The sequence below is a fragment of the Corythoichthys intestinalis genome, chromosome 2, assembly GCF_030265065.1.
Source record: "Corythoichthys intestinalis isolate RoL2023-P3 chromosome 2, ASM3026506v1, whole genome shotgun sequence".
In the NCBI taxonomy this organism is placed as follows: domain Eukaryota; kingdom Metazoa; phylum Chordata; class Actinopteri; order Syngnathiformes; family Syngnathidae; genus Corythoichthys; species Corythoichthys intestinalis.
Genome location: NC_080396.1, coordinates 37,517,282 through 37,538,774, shown reverse-complemented (window position 1 = coordinate 37,538,774; position 21,493 = coordinate 37,517,282). Strand labels below are relative to the sequence as shown.

General features: G+C 39.7%; 1 protein-coding gene across 1 annotated transcript; it reads right to left on the bottom strand.

The window, feature by feature from the left end:
• Positions 1 to 345: 345 nt before the first annotated feature.
• LOC130912485 (uncharacterized) lies at positions 346 to 20,183 on the bottom strand. The gene is made up of 7 exons (XM_057830610.1): positions 20,097 to 20,183; positions 19,570 to 20,001; positions 12,160 to 12,374; positions 10,537 to 10,705; positions 10,246 to 10,341; positions 9,652 to 10,135; positions 346 to 4,019 (listed from the first exon to the last, which is right to left on the bottom strand). The coding sequence occupies exons 2-7, from the start codon at positions 19,594 to 19,596 to the stop codon at positions 3,103 to 3,105; spliced, it is 1,908 nt and encodes a 635-aa protein (XP_057686593.1). The 5' UTR covers positions 19,597 to 20,001; positions 20,097 to 20,183; the 3' UTR covers positions 346 to 3,102.
• Positions 20,184 to 21,493: the final 1,310 nt, after the last annotated feature.

Here is a 21,493-nt window from a genome sequence, read left to right as displayed (position 1 = left end):
CACAATACATAGATAAATAACGGTTACCAGTTGGGGACCTGACAATCATAGTAATAGGGTGGGAGATGAGTGTGTGGGCAGGAGTTAAATTGATATTTTTAGCAACAAAAGCTGACAAAATGACACATACTGCATGTATTATGTTAACTCCACCAAATTACTGCTAATTCCAAAGATGGATGAACCTTCATTGAAGTTTACTCCCTGATTTATTCGTTGCCAAATGGACCAGGAGCCCTTAGTTCTTGGTACTTGATGTCCTGGGAAATGAATACAATAAAGGAACATGTACAATGACAATTCTGCCCATAACCCCCCCGTCCCCCCGTCCCCATAGGGCCTCATTCCTGCAACCATGTCTATAGTGTCAATTTCCTATAGGTGTGTGTTACCAAGTCAAGTTTGGTTTATTTGTACTAATCTAACCCTAAATTACAAACAGTCTCAAAAGACTTAAAATGCCCACATTTAGCAAAGATTGACTACTTTTCCTGGAGAAGACACCTCAACCAGGAAGTGAAAAACTTTCCAGGAGAAAAAGAAGAAACCTCTAAAAGGGACCACAAATTCCCCTTCCAGAATAGTCGGGCAGCAATGGATGTTGAATGAACAACATTTAACACATTGTTGCATATAGTATGCTGCAATGTTAGTTAAAACAGCATAAGTGTCCCTTTAGTATTGTAGTTCTTTAAGTAAAAACATAGGGCACACTGCCTGCATAGCAGACATGGCATTTTAAATTTTGGCTTTCAGCAAGGATTAAAATAAAACACACAATCCACCTTAAAACTATGTTATTATTTATTTGTATGCGGGGTGCATGTGGGTGTGCGTGTGTATGGGTGGGACATACATCCCTGGTACTTTTTGACTGAAACATTTGAGCGAATAACATCCCAGTGCTTTCAAATGCCCTTCCCTGAGGTTGGTAATGTAATTGCATTATATGACGCTGACATTTACATAATGCTAATTTTATGAAATTGTTTATTTTAAAAACAAAAACATCAAGAACATTTTGCAATGTTAATGTTCAACTTTGTATGAATCTAATCAGGATATCACTTAACATGCTCGGTGTAGCTAGCGTAATGCTAAGTCAACACGAACATCAACAAATACATTGGCAAGCATTTTGTAGAGAATAAAAAAATAATATCATTATAAAAGAGACTTTGGTTGTTGTACAATGTCAAATTTACACATCTTTGGCCACAGTGCAAATGTGCCCTTTGGTGCACACACTTATTACTTTACGCTTTGTCCTGCACAGTTCTGTCTTGCCTTTTCCCCCCACTTTTTAATTGATTAATTAATTTATTTATTTATTTATTTATTTTTTGAACCAGTGGATATGTGAGTGGACTAGGGCAACATAGCTGTGGTGACTCCTACTATGAACAGCTTAATTAGAGCAGCCGCTGCAAATAGCTGGCATCAGGCTATTCACATGCTAAACTCCACTTGAGCAGTTTTGGGTCTTTTCTCACAATTTTTTGTTAGTTATCTTGATCCGTATGCTGACTGATTTCTGTCTCCGGGCCTTTCTTATCAAACAGTAACTACAACAGAGTTTCTTAGTTCATATTTTCTGGGTTGATTTTTTTTTGGGTGATTTTTATGTGTTGTCATTTTTTTCAATATGGCACTATCCACTTCCCTTTGATTCTAGTCATTGTTTATTTGCTATTTTTACACCAATGATTTGTCATGCCACTTTTTGTTATGTACACATTGCAGAGCTTTAATTTGTATAAAAATGTGCGCTAAGTAAATCTGTCCATACTTCTAGTCTACAAATCTACTTTTGGAATCCCTTTTCACTCCTTCGTGAGGCCTAAAAATCCAACAAAATGGATCTCGCTGACTGAAAATATCTGCCAAGCAAAAGATCATCTAGAGCATCTGGTGCGGTCAAACAAGAGCGGTCTTTCTTTGAGTTTAGGGACATGGTTACACTGTTAAGTAGCCATATTGGTATACCTGTTTCTTGAGTGGATCAATCTCCGGTTCCGTCAGTGACAACCACCGACACTCTTTTTTTTTTTTTTTTAATGCTTTCTCCTATATTTCCGAATCTGATTTACATCATCCGTATCTAGTTAGATATGGATTCTAATGTCTTTTGTTTTTATCATGAGCATTCCTCTCACTCTTTGCATATGACACAAGTCAGGAAACAATTGTGCTCAACAAAAAATGTTTTTTGAATAACTTAAAGCTACTTTTTTACATTGGGCCAGATAGATTTGGATACCCTCCTGAAAAAACATAGTCATTATTCAGAAAGTGCACTTTGCATTTACTTGGGTTGTCATCGGGCAATATTAAGATATCTTAAAAAAAAAAAAATCCCTTTTCACTGTACCATAATTGCTCAACCATTCATTTTCAATGACACTTCATGAAGTTTACAGATAAACTGGAGCCAATCATTGCCAATATATGACAACATATCTGTATTGTCTAGTCTGTCTGTCTGTCTGTCATTGAAAAAAAAAACAACAACAAAAATTGCTGTTAGCTCAGACTTAGCGAAAGCTAGGTTACATGACATGAAACAGATAATTGCGATCAATATACTTATGCAGCTAGCTACAGTAGGTAGTCATTGCGTAACTAGTAAAAAATATATATCTACAACTTTTGAACTGAAGTGTATCATATGGGACTTTTCATTATGTACACTGCGGTTCAAAAGTTTGGGGTTGCTTTTATCCCAAACTTTTGAATGGTAGTGTAATTCTATTTATGCTAAAATACCAAAATTCTTTTGATCATATTGTTGGGTCAAACTCTTGCAAGAAAATGGGTCATGGGCAAAAGTGTACACCAGCTGACTAATCTCTTATGGTCACTATCTTATAGTCTTCAGGTGTTTTGTGTGTGGTTTGGGTTTTACATTTATCGTAGTATCTCATTAGAGTTTGATTTCGGTGAATTTTAAGGTTTGGTCAATTTAAAAATCTCACGTGGTCTCCACAGCTACCCCTTTTGTCAATGTATATACTGACTTTTGATTATTTTCAGTAAACAAACAAAGAATGTGAACAAGATAAAACTGTGAACATACTGTAGCCTCAGCAGGAGCGATGCTCCTCAGACAGTAGTAACAGACAGTAGAGGGCTTGGACACAGTTGAGTGTCTACCTCCACTCGGGTCCCATGGGTCAGCAGTTCCTCCACTGTTGTCCAGTCATCAAGCAGCTTGCTGTTTCTCAGTCGATTCTGCTTCCTGTGGCTCAGCTCAAGAACTACCTGGGACGACAGTGAGCTCTGACCGCCACATGCGGCGCCTTCCTCGCCACTGCGACGCTCTCTGTGTTGTCGTGACAGCACGAGGTGACGTCTTCTCTCAGCTCTGTTCCAGTACCGGCCAGCCCAGGGGCCCTCCACCCCTGTATGGTCCCCACTCCCCTCTGCTTCTCCACGAACCTCTTCGTCAGTGGTGACCTCACTCCGTTCCCGTGCTAGTCTATAAGCACGGGCCCGCAGCAGCTGACTCCTGACGGACTTCTGATTCGACTGTCGATAGTTTGGCGAAGGTGGAGACCTTGGGTTTCTCTGTGTGCCCAGGGTGTTATAATAGGGACCTGCGGAACTTTTGGGAAATCTGATTTGATTTCCCAGAGTCTGAAATGCACGCCAATCCGTTGAACCACTTGTAACTAAGCCATGACTCCTGGAGTCCTCTTCCCTACTGGTGCCTGCGCTCTGGCTGGCTCTGGTTGTGTTCTGGTGACTGCTCAGGTCAGTTAGGTCCATGCTGAGGTGAGCAGGATAACCGTTCCTGCTCCTCAGATTTAGCGTGTTATGTGCTGGATGCAATTGGTTGTTCTGAACCTGCTTCATTTTGGAGTTTGGTTCCATACTCAGACTTGTCCTGTGGCGCCAATGGGCCTCACTTAGATCCATTACAGTGTGACTGCGTCCTGGCACATCTATGGTACGGCCCGCTCTTGCTTGGCGCTGCTCGAGCCACAGGGCCCTCCGCTGACAGGGCTCAGTACGAGAACCTGGAGGCAGACAAGATCTATCAGTCTACTTCTGGTTCTTGGATGTTTCACATCTGATATAAAGGAATTAGATATCTAAACCCTATTATTCTCCAAGTAGTATAGTTCAGTTAATTTTGGTGTGCGTTTTTATACATTTAGGTTGCAACCGATTCCAAAAAATCTGACCTATAATGTCTGAGTGCTTAGATGTGTAAACTGCTGATTTAAAAATGGTTCGGTTAGTAAATCATGTCATCGTTCTCACAGCTTGCTCCAACGAAATGCGCTGTGGTGGAAACACAAATGCCTGATTTGGGAAATGTCCTAATCAAAGGACGATCGAATGCCTAATGGAAAATGGTTTTCAGGTCAGTTTCTGAATGAATTGTGGCTCTGCTGAGATGTACAACTGACTTGATATGATATTTATTTTAATGTGAACTCTGTCAGTGAAGGCCTTTGGGATATACGTTGAAGAAAATAAGTATTTGAACATCCTGTTATTTTGCAAGTTCTCCTACTTAGAAATCATGGAGGGTCTGAAATTTTCATTGTAGGTGTATGTCCACTGTGAGAGAGACAGTGTTGTTAATAATGGCATTAGAATATAACGGCGTTATTTTCTTCAGTTGTGAGTAATCTAATTAATTACTTTTCTCATCTTGGCAACGCCATTACCGTTACTGAGGCGGGAAAGGCATGCGTTACTATATTGGTTGACTGACGCGAGAAAATTCTGAGAAAGACGGACTCATGGAGACTAGAGAGCAGAGCAGGAGTGGGGAGGACAAAAGGAGGGTGACACCGTTGCTAACGCGATGCTACTATGCTAGGTGGCACCAATAATACCTGACTGTAGCCGATAGCCTACAAACTACGCCCACATGATGCTTCGGTAGATATCACATATATACAGAACTAGATGCAAATGACAGACACGGCTGCATTAGCAACATGTATAATAAAGAACTAGATGCGTTAGTAAACAGCCGCCATCTTAAAGCAGTAGACTTCTCAGGAAGCTCTGTTGTAGAGAACCTTCCTAGCGAACCTAAGTAACTTTTTATCTAAAATGCTCCTAAATCGGCAAAATTTTGACTTAAATCTATCTTTAAATGACGAAATAGTTTTAAAACTTACACGTCAAAAGTAGACAGAAGGGAACTAATGCAATAACGAGAGCAATTTTAACAACTTTAAAGGTTGATTCACAACATTAAATGACTTCCACACATAGCAAAGGTTACTATCTAGTTATCGCAATATCCGCAATTCCCCTGTGTCTAGTTAAGTTTAGGGTAAAGAATTGGGCTAGGGCCAATTGTCCCAAAAAGCCCTTTAAACTTCACATTGTGTGACCTGTTTTTTTTTTTTTTTTTTTTTTTTTTTGAGAAAAAAAACATGAAAATTATCACCAGTAACTTTGCCAAGTAACTAATTACTCTTCCATCTAGGTAACTGAGTTACTAACGCAATTACATTTTGGGAGAAGTAATTTGTAACTGTAATTAATTACTTTTTAAAAGTAAGATTAACAACACTGGCTCAGAGAGATAATCTAAAAAGAAAAATCCAGAAATCACAATGTATGATTTTAAACGATTTATTTGTGTGATACAGCTGCAAATAAGTATTTGAGAAAACGAATGTTCATATTTGGTACAGTAGCCTTTGTTTGCAATTAAAGAGGTCAAACGTTTCCTGTAGCTTTTCACCAGGTGCACACACACTGCAGGAGGGATCTTGGTCGACTCATCAGTCAGGTTTCTGTGCTGTCGCTGAGAAACATGGAGTTTGAGCTTCCTCCAAAGGTTGTCCGTTGGGTTTAAGTCTGAAGACCAGCTAGGCCATTCTAGCACCTTGTTATGCTTCTTACGGAGTCACTCCTTGGTTTTCCTGGCTGTGTGCTTCGGGTCATTGTCATGATGGAAGACCCAGGCACGACCCATCTTCAATGCTCTGACTGAAGGAAGGAGGTTGTTCCCCAAAATCTCACAATACAGGGCCCCAGTGCACTCATCTTGTCCCATGTGCAGAAAAACACCCCCAAAGCATGATGCTATCACCGCCATGTTTCACAGTAGGGATGGTGTTCTTGAGATAGTACTAATCATTCTTCTTCCTTCAAACATAGTTAGTGGAATTATGACCAAAAAGTTCATTTTTACTCTCATCTGACCACAAAACATGCTGCCATGATTCCTCTGCATCATCCAAATGGTTATAGGCAAACTTAAGACAGGCCTTGACATGTGCTGGTTTAAGCAGGTGAACCTTCCGTGCCATGCATGATTGGGCTGATTTCTCACATTTCTAAGGATCATTGAGACCCCATGAGGTGATATCTTACATGGGCTCCACTCTGATTGAGATTAACCATCATTTTTAGCTTCTTCCATTTTCTAATGATTGCTTCTTGCCTCAACACACTCTGATTGAGATTGACCATCATTTTTAGCTTCTTCCATTTTCTAATGATTGCTTCAGCAGTGAACCTTTTTTCACCAAGCTGCTTGGCAATTGCTCCGTAGCCCCTTCCAGTCTTGTGGAGGTGAACAGTTTTGTCTCTGGTGCAGAGGTTGCGCTAGACTTTTTCGTTGTCTGTCATTTTGACTGACAGGGTCATAAAAATCCGGTCATAATCTATTTTTACCCGTCACTTAAATTTTTTAAATGATGATAATGACATTGCGGTGACCCTTTGTTTGGCATAATTCACCTTCTGTACTTGTGTGTCCATTTGGCCGAGCGCGTTACCAGTGTAGGTTCAAGCGCCTACACCGGCTACGACAGTCACGTGACGGAGACACTTAAGAGCCGCGCGCAGTCCCCTCACTATCCACTCGCTCTCGCTATATGATTGGCCGAAGAGTCGAAATGCTCTCCCGTGAAATGCCTGTTTAAAAATGTTCCCGTTGTTACTTCTTGCGTTCGCTTATAAGTGCCCATTTAAAAAGGAAAAGCGATGGATGATACTACACACAGAGCGTATTATTAACAAATGTTAAAGTTGTATAATCATATAGCGAGAATAAGAAACGTCACTGAGGCCCCAGTAGGTAGGTAGCCTACCATATGTAGCATATGGAACAATGAAATTAACAGTTCACCTGCTGTGGCCTGAACGTAGTCTCACACTTTCCTCCTGGTGCGCATGGACTTGAATTGCGTGCGCGCTTGTGCAGTCCCTGTTTTTTCACCTCTTTTATCAACACCATCGTCGTTTTGGGGCTTTTTGAAGAAACTTCGGACACTCAGTTGCCTTGACATTTTTTCTGAGTAAGGCCAACGACGTCATGCATCAAGAGAGACAATAGCTAATTAATATGCTCACTCGCCACCCTGTGGTCTGGGGTGTGAATTGCAACCGGTCAAAATGACGGATGGACTTCAGTTTTTTCCGTCACCGTTTTGAAAAATCGGTCAACGACGGAAAATATTCGGTTAACACGACCCCTGCTCTGGTGTCTTTGGACAGCTCTTTGGTCTTGACCATATTACAAGTTTGAGTTATTGTTATAAGTTATTGTTTGGGGTGTATGCTGCTATCGACCTCAAACAAGTGCATCTGATTCAGGATAATACATGGAGTGGAGGAGGACTTTTAATAGGCGGACTAACAGGTCTTTTAGGGTCAAAATTCTAGCTGATAGACAGGTGTTCAAATATTTATTTGTAGCGGTATCGCACAAATAAATTGTTAAAAAATCATGGATTGTTATTTCTGGATTTTCCTTTTTAGATGATCTCTCTCACAGTGGACATGCACCTGCGATCAAAATTTCAGACTCCTCTATGATTTCTAAGTGGGAGAAAATAGCAGGGTGTTCAAATACTTATTTTCTTCACTGTATATTGATTATTTGGGGCTATATAAATCAGCTTACCTTGATTTGTGAGTAAGTTGACTTTGTTTTTATCTGATCTCAGTCTTGTGCCTTGTTAGTCGCTAGAGTAGGGGTGGGCAAACTATTCCACAAAGCGCTGCAGTGGGTGTGGGTTTTTGTTCATACCCACCATGAGGACAGCCTTTCACCAATCTGGTTTCTTACAAGTGCAATCAGTTGATTCCAGTGAGGTGCTTCTTGTTTCCACTGAAACCACATTGGTTAAACTATCTGTGCTGAATCATTTGGAACAAAGACCAGGACCCACTGCGGCCCTTGAGGACCGGTTTGCCCACCCCTGCCGTAGAGGATACAGTATCTATGAGTGAAATGACTGGATTTAACAGCAACAAAAAAGACTACTTACTGGGACATAAGGTAGAATCCCAGAAATCCTGTTCACGACACAAATTTGCCAGCTCAATCCTCTCTGACCTGACTTGACTATTCAGGGGTGAAACGTGTGCTACAGTATTCATTTTGGTTCCCTTCACAAATGTTCAATGCAAATAAGACAACTGAGACCAACTCAAGCGTAACCAGGGGTGAAAGTGGCTAGAATTACTTGCCGGAACTCCCTGACGTGAAGGTCGCAAGGAAGCCAGATTTTTTTTTTTTTAATTCTTGTTTTGGGGGTGGGGGTCAAACCTCCTAAAAACAACTGAAATGCAAAGAAAACTGTTTTCTACTGTTTAATTTCTATACTACAAACAAAAACTGGTTTTCATTCAAAATCATATTTTTTCAATGATTTGCAATATACAAGAAAAAAAAAAAACAGCAATAACCCCAACTTCCATCTCCTAATTTTTATTTTCCCTCATTTCCTCACATTCTAAATGCCAAAATTTAAGTACTTAAGAACATAGGATGTATATTAAAAATTGATGGTAATGTAAACACTTACTTTTGCTTTTTTTTTTTTTTTTTTTTTTTACAATAAAGATATAAGTACCATACATTCAGAAAAATAAGTACAAATGCAGAGTGAAATGGAATATATTTTAAAGATCGCGCAACCAATTACTTTTTGAAATCATAAGGAAATGAAAAAGTAGCCAAACATAAATGAACAAATATAAGTCCAAAGTGCACATTGACAGCTAAGATGTTCTGATCCTCCCCATCATGGCAAATAAAACTAAATATAATGAATAGGCCTCCTCAACTCTTTCTTTGCGCTTGAAGATTTGATCCATTTTCTGTTTTTTTGTTGTTGCATCAATTCAACAAACTTTTCTTTTTATTTTATTTATTTATTTTTTTATGCTCGTCCAGAAAATATGCACATTTGAACCACTCAGAGCTAACTATCTCTGCTGATCACATGTCAGTATGTCAGCCAATTGAACGGATAAATGAGTCCAGGCATTTTGCTTTGCTGCGTGCATTTGCACATTGATGTGACTCATCATCGTCAGACTCGGATAACTGCAGCAGCTGGCTGCCGTCCGTGGAATAAAATAAATAATAAATATAGGTGGAAACAGATTATGTTACACAAGCACTTTACTATACTTGTTTACTTGTGTATGTAAATCTGATGTTGGTAGATTGCTTTCTTCATGGAGATGAAATGCATGTGTGGCAGCTTAGCATTTTTTTTTTTTACATAGCGTTTTGACAGTTGCTGTCATATTTTTGGAATCAAAGCACCGTATACCGGAATTGCGTTCCGGCCCTGAATCTTATACCGGAACTGCCTTCCTGACCGTTCTGGCCCACTTTCACCCCTGAGCGTAATGTAATGTATGTATACTAACCGGGGATGGACGAAGGTGGCGAGCAATTGCGAGGCAGAGTGGGACTCCTCTCAGCGCGGTGGACATGGACAGTGGCAGTGGTGCTGTTGGCCACAGTGCAACTGGGCAAATGCTGCTCCCCTGTGTGACTCACAGGCATTGTCTCGGGGATGGACTCCAGGTCCCAACGGCCTCTTTGCTCATGAGGAGAGTGGCCCAAGCGTAGTTGTGGGGCATGTCTATGAATCTTGTGGAGACATCTGTGTTCGCCAGTACTGACGCTGTGGAAACCTGAATCGCTGGGTTCTGAAGAAACCAGAGATTCGGAGGAAGAGGAGGAGCCCTGCGAGGAGGCGGTGTGGCCTGGTAGCGATGACATGGCATCTGTCTCGGCTTCGGAGAGGGGCACGCGGTGATGTGGGCTCTCGGGGCTACAGCTCAGTCGGTTGTCCACGTCATTGACAGGAATGTAGCCCAGTGGACGCCAAGTGGAGAAGTAGTTAGACTGCAAATAAGAAGAAATCCCTAATGTTAGTTTACAGGGACAAAATGTTTTTTACCCGCGTTCTTCACAGACTCTGATTGGTTGAAAATGGTTGGTACAGGAAGAACAACCTGTCTGGAGAAATTCTTCTGCTCCATTTCTCCAGAGTTGTAACAGCCAAGCAGACAACTCTCGGAATTAGGCTGATGTGCTGACATTTCTGGAGCCTAGACCAACACAGAGGTATATTTTGGGAAGATATTTTGACTCACAAGGCCACACATTTTAGCAACCTGACATAAAACAAGATTGACTTATTTTCAGACTCACTAGAAACCGCTTTAAAATTTGTAGACATCGTAATAAAAGATGGCTTTTACATGATATGGGTACACATCCTTGAATTTAAATGAACTGCTCACCTCGAAGTCCAGGCGGTCCAGATGGTCCAAGCTGTAGGAGACACTGGGCAGGTAGTTTGTGGCGTGATGCTGTGTGCTAGATCCTCTAAACTGGTATCCGTTGGTTGGATAGATCTCAGGCGACATCATCAACCCATTGTTGGTAGCATATATATTGTCGTATAAGTGTCTGTCAGGAGAAAGGACAATCTTGAATATTAGTCTTTAACTGTGCTCTCTAGTATATAAGAACATTCATTCACCTCACGAATACTAATGAAGGCACCAAATGGTGATGTGCATTGTTGTAGTGACCTTGGACATAAAAGTGAATGTGCTACGAGCACATAGTAGTAATAACTACTTTCTCCTTTTTGCTTTTTAACTATGCTTCATAGATTCAAGGAATTATGCTGTCACACCACAATTTCAACATCCCGATACCAACTGAAATAATCCCTTTGTTGTGAGAATAAAAATATAACAATACTCAATGAATGTTTCAAGATGACAATCGACAGAACTGCAACATTTCAACTGAAAAAATACGTTTTCAACATACTCTTTCATATTGTACTGTTTTTCTTACAATTTAGTATACTTTTTATGTCGCTAGATAGGGCATTGGTCTGAGCATAAAAACTACAAACTGGTGAATTTTTCTGCAAAAAAATCGCAGGGTGAGTTCCAAAGCATATGGCGAAAAACACAGACAAGACTGAAAAAGCAGTTTCTGCTCTTGCACTCCTCTTTAAAAGAAACTGCTGTATTTTAAGCCAAAACAACTGTTGTGTTTGATAGAACAATATGTCTATATGCTGCCATAGCAGATTCATGGCGCATTAAGCCCCCGAACTATTTTTAATTTGCCCGTTTTACCCTGAAAACCCCCGTTTACAGACGTCACGCAACCGCTTTTGTTTCAATCCAGCCATAAAACGAAGGTAATTAATAATATTTATTATTCAAAATGTCTGTCATTTTTTGCATGGAATCATTAATTGATGTCTAATATTTCGTAAAAATTTTTTTTTTTTTTTTTTTAAACGACTTTAAAAAATTATTCACTTACATATTTTAAACTGTTAAACAAATTACGTCACAATGAAAAAAATGGTGTCTGTAAAAAAGTCACGGATATTTACCTCATAACTATCACTTAATTGTATTTTTTTTGTTTCTGTCGCATTTTTTCCCGATGTTAGATGATAAATAACCGATCCAAACAAAGAAAATTTGGGAAAAAAATGTTTAAAAAGGTAAATATATAAAAAAGAAAATCTCGACCACTCCTTGATGTCTGCGATTTCTGCATCGTGACCCTTGTTATCTTACCATGTTTCACCCATAAAATCCCCCCAAAATCCAGCTGTAGCCATTCACAGCTGTGTCTTGACACTCAGCGATACATGCGACATGGAGTTTTTGGATCGAAACAAGGTAAGTACGCGATAATATCTTGTTAAAGTCATGGCGTCTGTAATTCTGCTGTCGCCTCCAGATAGGGTTTTGCTGTTTAAAAAATCTTACCAATGATCACACGTGCATATCGGACAATTCAAAGTTGGCTAAATTGGGGGTCTCAGAGCGGAACTTCAAGTCACCTGAGTGTTTTCGCCATATGCTACTATGCATGCAACATACCCAGTGTTGTATCTGCCTCTGCCCTCATCAGCCTCCATCAGTCCAATGTCTCTCAGAGCTTCCCAGTGTCTCTCTGAAGACGTCCTGTGCTCTACGCGCCTTCTCCGGTGGCTACGTCCCATTTTTCCCTCCACCTGCATGCCGATCGGCTGTCCATACTGGTCCATAAAGCGCTGCTGCTCATCGCGGTGTCTGTAGCGACTTGGTTGTCGAGCCTGGGTAAAGGGACAACACATAGCAGAGGCTCTTTGCAAAACACTTTTCAATATACAGTAACAACTACAAGTCAGAAGAAAAAGGCACCATCACACACATATTGCCTAAACTCATGAGGTACGATGCATTATTATGTGGGGAGCTATCACTTATGGACATCACTTGATGGCTTTGAAGTTTTGAATAAGGATGTTTAAATAGCACTAAATAGCCACTAACGGCTTACTCATTATTTGTTGGGAGAGGCGGACCAGAAATCCACGTTTTTACCGATGTATGTCATGTTTGTGCGCATTCTCAGTTCTTTTTTTTTTTTTTTTTTTTTTTTTTTAATTCAGCACCTGATTGAGCCAGATGGGCAGGGCATTGCGACACACCTGTGGAGCATTAGGAATGCTCAATATTTAAGGTCACCATCTGCAAGTGTCGGACTTGCTTGCTTACTGCTGTGTGCATCATCTCGAAATCTCTTGCCTTCTTACAGTTGTATTCTTTATCATCACATTGTTGTTGTGCTGGTATTTTTGCTGGATTTTGCTATTATTTATTTTTGCCTTTGCTGCCCATTGTTCCCGTCCCCTTGGTTGTCTTGCCGACTGGTTCGTGTCATTTTTGTTTGTATTTTTTTCACGTGTTCTGGCGTGCTCACTTAGGTCTTGTTTTTTGTTTTTTATAATAAATACTCCAAATTTCCATGTCTGTGTTTGGATCAATATTTAACGGCTAGCCGTTTCATAACACTATCAGAAGATACAGTGGGGCAAATAAGTATTTAGTCAACCACTAATTGTGCAAGTTCTCCCACTTGAAAATATTAGAGAGGCCTGTAATTGTCAACATGGGTAAACCTCAACAATGAGAAACAGAAAATCACATTGTTTGATTTTTAAATAATTTATTTGCAAATCATGGTGGAAAATAAGTATTTGGTCAATACCAAAAGTTCATCTCAATACTTTGTTATGTACCCTTTGTTGGCAATAACGGAGGCCAAACGTTTTCAACTCTTCACAAGCTTTTCACACACTGTTGCTGGTATTTTGGCCCATTCCTCCATGCAGATCTCGTCTAGAGCAGTGATGTTTTGGGGCTGTCGTTGGGCAACACGGACTTTCAACGCCCTCCGCAGATTTCCTATGGAGTTGAGACCTGGAGACTGGCTAGGCCACTCCAGGACTTTGAAATGCTTCTTACGAAGCCACTCCTTTGTTGCCCTTGCTGTGTGTTTGGGATCATTGTCATGTTGAAAGACCCAGCCACGTCTCATTATCAATGCCCTTGCTGATGAAAGGAGATTTTCACTCAAAATCTCTCGATACATGGCCCCATTCATCATTTCCTTTACAGATCAGTCGTCCTGGTCCCTTTGCAGAAAAACAGCCCCAAAGCATGATGATTCCACCCCCATGCTTCACAGTGGGTATGATGCAATTCCGTATTCTTTTTCCTCCAAACAAGAGAACCTGTGTTTATACCAAAAAGTTCTATTTTGGTTTCATCTGACCATAACACATTCTCCCAGTCCTCTTCTGGATCATCCAAATGCTCTCTGGTGAACCGCAGACGGGCCTGGACGTGTACTTTCTTCAGCAGGGGGACACGTCTGGCAGTGCAGGATTTGAGTCCCTGGCGGCGCATTGTGTTACTGATAGTAGCTTTTGTTACTGTGGTCCCAGCTCTCTGTAGGTCATTCACTAGGTCCCCCCTTGTGGTTCTGGGATTTTTTGCTCCCCGTTCTTGTTATCATTTTGACGCCACGGGGTGAGGAGAGAGTTGAAAGTCCGTGTTGCCCAACGACAGCCCCAAAACATCACTGCTCTAGAGGAGATCTGCATGGAGGAATGGGCCAAAATACCAGCAACAGTGTGGGAAAAGCTTGTAAACAGTTACAGAAAACGTTTGGCCTCCGTTATTGCCAACAAAGGGTACATAACAAAGTATTGAGATGAACTTTTGGTATAGACCAAATACTTATTTTCCACCATGATTATAAATAAATTCTTTAAAAATCTAACAATGTGATTTTCTGTTTTTTTTTTCACATTCTGTCTTTCATAGTTGAGGTTTACCCATGTTGACAATTACAGGCCTCTCTAATATTTTCAAGTGGGAGAACTTGCACAATTAGTGGTTGACTAAACACTTATTTGCCCCACTGTACCCCGTTTAGGCCCACCCAAAAAAATCCTCTTGGCATGAGATGAAAAAGAGATTATTGCTATTACTGAAGAATACAGCACTAAATTATTCTCAGTATTTGCATCTGTCTTAAGCACTAGTCTTCAAACATACCAGTAGTTCATGTATTTAGAGAATCATGAAAATGACTAAACAGAACTTTGAACATGCCGTAAATCTATAATATTCGGGTTGTCGTTCTTATATTTTCAGAGGTTCAAGTTGCAAGCACCATAAATAAACATGGCCACATTTGATTTGGTGACGACTGACCTCAGTTATTAGACATTAAGCGACGTTAAGCGACATTTTCTATGCTCACAGTAAACATTTTATACTGTCCCACGGTAGATATTAATCTGTGGGCTCTCTTTACTGACAACAAAACAGAGCTGACACTTGCAGAACAAAAACGCAGCAACAGAACATACACTTTTCTTTGGGATTTTATATAAAGCTTTTCTCTTATGACATTACTGAAGGTTTTAAAATTATCTTTTCAGAGAGATGTGAGGTGTTTTGGAGAATAAATTACAGGGAGCTGACTTGGACAGTTTGGATGCTGTACATCCAAGGGTGGATATTCATAGTGAGACGACAAGCGTTGACATGCTAGGCATGAGATAGAGCTATGAAGGCCCAGGTTCATAGCAGAAAAAATGCAGAAAATTGTGACCCTTAACAGGACAAATGGAAAGAAAAGGAAGTCTCTGCAATTCCACTGTTGCCACAGCGACTTTGTCAACAAACCAAAAGCTGAGACGGTAATGAGGCCCACAGGATGTAGGTCAGCATCCCTCGTTCACCCCACCCAACTCTTTATGCTCACGATGCAATGCCTCAGGCTCACACACAAGCAATGTTATATGCTGATGCATGTTGACGGTGACACGAATTGATTCAAGTCTCACTTCATCTACGCTTTGGCTTTCACTCATTTGCTACCACTTTGCACTTTGACTTCGGACTTTCTCAATATATCTTATATATCTTTAGCTATATCCCCTCTCTATCCTTGCATTTATCTTCTACTGTGGAATGAAAAAGTATCTGAACCTTTTGGAATTTCACACATTGTGCATAAAATCACTATCAAATGTGATCTGATCTTTGTCAAAATCACACAGATGTAAAAACAGTGTCTGCTTAACTAAAACCACCCAAACATTTATAGGTTTTCACATTTTAATGAGGATAGTATGCAAACAATGACAGAAGGAGGAAAAATAAGTCAGTGAACCCTTTGCCTAAGGACACTTAAAGAGCAATTGAAACCATTTTTTTACCAAACAATTTAGATCAGGTGTGTGCCCAATCACTGATGAGTGGTTTAAAGCTGCCCTTCCCACTATAAAACACACCTGGGAAGAATTGTCTTTATGAGAAGCATTGTCTGATGTGCATCATGGCTCGGTCAAGGATTGTTGATTTGTATAAAGCTGGGAAAGGATACAAAACCATCTCTAAAATTCTGGATGTTCATCAATCGACAGTCAGCTAAGTTGTCTACAAATGGAGAGTTTGGCACTGTTGCTTCTCTCCCAAGGAGTGGCCGTTCACCAAAGATGACGCCAAAATACTGAGAAAGGTAAAAAAAGAACCCTAGAGTGTCTGCTGAAGACTTACAGAAATCACTGGCACAGTCCAATATCTCTGTGCACACATCAACTATACATCAAACTATGGCCAAGAATGGTTTTCACTGGAGGAATCCCCGGAGGAAGCCACTGCTGTCTAAAAAAACATTGTTGCTCGTTTAAGGTTTGCAAAAAGGCACTTGGACTCTCCACAGAAGCTTTGGCAACATATTTTGTGGACTGGTGAAACCAAAGTTGAATTTTTTGGGAGTAACACACAACGTCATGTGTAAAGGAAAAATGGAACAGCTCACTAACATCAACACCTCATCCCCACTGTGCAGCTTGGTGAAGCAAGCAGCATGATTTGGGGCTGTTTTGCTACCTCAGGGACTGGACAACTTGCAATCATTAATGGAAGAATGAATTCAAAAGTTTATCAGGATGTTTTGCAAGAAAACCTGAGGCCGTCTGTCAGACAATTGAAGCTAAAAAGAGGATGGATGCTGAACAAGACAATGATCCAAAACACAGAAGTAAACCAACTTCAGAATGGTTTCAGAAGAACAAAATACACGTTCTGGAGTGGTCGAGTCAAAGTCCAGACTTGAACCCCATTGAGAAGCTATGGCATGACCTAAAGACATCGATTCATGCCAGACATCCCAGGAATCTGACTGAACTGCAGCAGTTTTGTAGGGAAGAATGGGCCAAGATTAGTCCTGATCGATGTGCGAGACTGATCTGCAGGTACAGGAAGCATCTGGTTGAAATTATTGCTGCCGGGGGGGGGGGGGGGGGGGGGGGGGCACAAAATATTAAATATGATGGTTCACTTACTTATTTTTCCTCCTTCTGTCATTGTTTGCATACTATCCTCATTAAAATTTGAAAACCTAAAATGTTTGGGTGGATATAGTTAAAGCAGACACTGTTTTTTAAACTGTGTGATTTTGACAGATCAATCACATTTTATGATGTTTTTATGCAGAATGTGAGAAATTCCAAAAGGTTCAGATACTTTTTGATACCACTGTATATGGAAGGTGAGCAGGAGCCTTGCCAGCCAATGGCAGGACACATGTACCTACATACAACATATTGTAGCACTAACACCTGCGGACAAATAGGATTTCTTAGAAACCAGTTTTGGAAATGAAGAGGACACACTGGAAGAACATTAAAACTCCACACAGGTTCAAACCTTGCACTATTGAATTTTTACCACTATTTGACCACCAAGCTGCCTCATCTCATCATCGTCACACTATCTAATCACACGATATTATTAATATTTTCTGTCTCTCTGTCAGACTATTACCTTGTAAGCAAAATGACAGTACTTCTCTTACATTTTGTTGGTTTGTTAGCATAATGCTGATGAGAGTTATGATTGCTCCTGCTTTGACTGCATCAACCTTCATGTGGTCAAGTCATTAGCTACACCAACTGGTTTCAGTGCTTTCAGGTCAGAATATAGCAATGAGTGAAGAGTGAAAAACATTGTCATTATGTGGTGCTGAAAGAAATGCCGGATGAAAACATTGCATAAGCGAGTGATGATGCTGACATGGAGGAGGAAGGAGGAGGGTGAGTCACGCTCTTTTCTCGCTTTTTGGACTCAAATGTATTCTATTGATGGATTGGTTTTGTTTTGAGTAAATAGAATTGCCTGTTTGACTCATTGCTTTTTTAGCTGCTTTCGATAGTCGGAAACCATTGGTCAGACATTAGATGCGTCATGAAACAAACAACCCCAAATTATAAAGTCACTTTTCTGTTGATATGTTTTTTTCAAGTTACACTAAAGTGTTATTTAATTTATTTTACATCATTTTTTAAAACCTTGGATGCCATTTCACCAAGTACTACAATTTGCATTAAAAGTGCACAGAATGTCATTTTAATGTCAATCTCGAGTCATTTTTGGGTCTTTCAGAAAAAAACAATTTGAATATTCAATATTTAAATTTCAACTCTTTATTCTGAGTGGCCATTGGCCTTGGTAATGCATGCAGTGACTTGACACATCGCAGAGACGAGTACTCCAGTTGCAAATGCACAAGTATAGATTTAAATACTGCATTATTTGCATACTGTATGTTTGGAGCGTCTCACTATGAAACCAGGAAGTGGCGACAAGCTTGCTTGATATTAGTGGGTGTGGCGTGAAAACAAAGAGGGCAGGTACTTGCATAAAAAGACATGGAGCGACATCACACCATGACCAATTTCAAAGACAGAGTAATTCCTGTATACCTTACCAAAGTGATTGCAATCAAGTATAAATATTACATAAATAACTTCAACCAGGGCACATTCCCATTTCGACTTACAGTAGCTTATGCATAAAAGAGTGACAAATATTGGAAAATAACTTAAGTGCCTCTTTAAAGCACATTTTTAACAACAACAATAATAATTTAAACTCCACCCTTATTTAATGTTAAATTAAAATTTTTAGTTAATGTGAAAAACGTCATTAACATTGGCTTTTATTTAGGAAAGTAATGATTAGATGTGTTTCCTGTTTCAATTGAGCAAAGGCATTTTACAGAAAAAATTCACAGAAACCACCAAATGAAAATATCATAAAAAGTTTTAATATTGAAATAATGATGATCTGTGATCACTGTGAAATATGGGCATTAAGCTGATGTACTCCCAGTAAACCATGACTTATTGTCATTCATTCAGTCTATGAATGAACATAAAGTACACTAAATGCAACAGGTAATTTTACAGGTGTATTATACAGTCATCCATCCAATGAAACATCATTTAATTGTACTGTTTTTCAGTGTGTCAATGTAGGTTACTTGCATATATAGATGAAAGCTGGAGTATGTACCGGTTTTTGTTAACAGGTCACCCAAGCCACTATCGTTACTACAAGCGATGATACAATGATAGTTAAGCCAGCATGAATGAATGTACAGTATGACTTCCCTCTAACATTATGTGCTTGGGTTAGCCCACCATCCATAAAACGTAGTGACTGACGGCCCCTGTGGCCTTGTATGTGACATAATAACACAATGCCGCGCAACATCCTCTCATTTGGGACATTACTATGATCATGCAACGTTAAAACATAACCATGTCACATCACCATATGGCAATGTATCGTCACTAACATCAGCATTTCAGTGACTTCATGTAATACAGGTATTTTTGGATGACATCTGATCTCATTACATGACATTGTGACATGTTGCTTGATGAGGTAGTCATGTGGCCACTGTGAGGCATTGTTGTTGTCACATGACAAGCAGACCGCATATTATTCTTAAAAAGCTCCCTCAGACGTTGTCATGGCTTGTAACCACCGACATTTTCAGGACAATATTTTGACGCCTGTTTCCATGGTAACCGCAAATCCAGATATCCAAAGAAAGACGCCTCCTAGTTGATTTTCTCCCTGGAAGAGGTCACTCACCTTGGTCCGAGTGAGGCGACACCCCATGCTGGCAGCTGGGCAGATCTTACGAGATGTCAGGATGGCGATGAGGAAGATGAAGAAGAGGACAAGGGTGGAATGACAGAAAAAAAGATTCCATGAAGTGGTCCCCTCAGTCTTGCGGCCCCGGGTGGTTTATAGCAGCTGCCATGATGCTGCTATGTGCAAAGCATTCAAATATGAAGTGGTGAAGAGCAGAGGTTCTTCTTCCTCCTCCCCCTCCTTCTCCTTCTCCTCTCTCCACTCATTTTTCTGCTTCAGATCAGTGCCCAATCACAGAGCCCAGATAGCAGCCTGATGCTGTGATTGGCCAAAAGCAGCATAGCTGAAAACATCCATTCAGGGTTCTCTGTGTCCCTCGTCACCCATCTTCTCATGCTTCTTCTCCTCATAATCTTCCTACACGGACGTCTAATGAAGCATTATTATTTTGACAGTCACAACAGCATCAATTAGTACATCCTGCTCTGTCTGAAATTATGGAATCTCAACCGAATTATACTTACGCAGCCAAGGATTTGATGTGTGAGGGTGGGGGGCTGCTACATATAAACAGTATATGATGATAATACTTACTAGGATACTGAAATAACGTCCAATAATGTACACATCGGTGAGACAGGAAGAGGGCAATTAACAACCAGCCTCACTTGAAATTTAATATATACTGTATATCGCAAAAGTGAGTAGACCCCTTACATTTATGCAGATATTTATATCTCTTCATAGGACAACACTGAAGATATGACTCTTTGACACAATGGAAATTAGCCAGTGTTATCAATATAACAAAAAAAATAAAATAAGAAGCCCTTAATATCTAAACCACTGACAACAAAAGTGAGTTCACCCCTAAGTGAAAATGCCCAAAGTGTCAATCATTATGGTATTAGATGAATAGCACACAACTGGTTCAGAAGTTACTTGTTCAGCCAACAACAACATGTTAGTACCGTATTGGCCCGAATATAAGATGGCCCTGATTATAAGACAACCCCCTCTTTTTCAAGACTCAAGTTTGAAAAAAGACTTTTTGAACACAAAATAAATAAATAATTCGAGTACATCTGAAACAAATGATTATAACAATATATTTGAGAGAAAAAGCATGTTATTTTGCCTCATTCAAATCTTAATATCTGAATACTTAAATATGTAAACTAAAGGGCAATCACATTCGTAAATGAATGGCTTCTGGTTTTTGAAATATAAATAAACCAATCTATTATGATAAAACAACAAAATTGCAATAACTGCATTAACCATCAAAGTGAGGTCTAACTAACTGTAGTCTTGAAACAAGTCTGAATAAGGAAAAACATTGCAATAGAATAATGCAAACTGGTTGAACTTGAGAGTAGCTGAGATCTATCATGACAGAACATTGCTCCTCAAATTCAGCATTCGCTTCAGTGATATCTGGCGCCATCTAGCATCGTGAATGGGTAAAATGTCTAGACCCCGAATATAAGACGACTCCCACTTTTTCAGTCTTATTTCAATGCAAAAAAAACTTATATTCAGGCCAATATGGTGTTAATAATCCTATTTCACAAAAAAAGGAAATAAAATATGGGGTCCCCCAGGGTTCAATTTTGGGTCCACTGCTTTCTTATTTACATTAATGGCTTTGTTAATTCTTCTGACATACTACACATGATTAAGTTTGCTGACGATACAAACTTGTTTCTTTCACATAAACACACATTACATCTACAGCTCATTTTAAATGCAGAGTAAAAAAAAAAAAAAAAAAAAATAGCTGGCTCAGGTGCAACAAACTTTCCCTCAACATCAACAAAATCAATTACATTGTGTTTAGATTAAATTAGCAATGTCAGTTTAAAATATGCGAGTGAATGATGTTTTAAAGTCTTTTTTTTTTTTTTTTTTTTTTTTTTTA

Excerpts from the sequence above, each read along its gene's own strand:
- LOC130912485 (XM_057830610.1), bottom strand. The coding sequence starts at position 19,596 with ATGGGGTGTCGCCTCACTCGGACCAAG. Across the intron at positions 10,706-12,159 it reads AGAGGCAGATACAACACTGG|ACACTTATACGACAATATAT; the intron begins GTATGTTGCATG and ends TTCTCCTGACAG. Across the intron at positions 4,020-9,651 it reads GCCACCTTCGTCCATCCCCG|GTTCTCGTACTGAGCCCTGT; the intron begins GTTAGTATACAT and ends GTCTGCCTCCAG.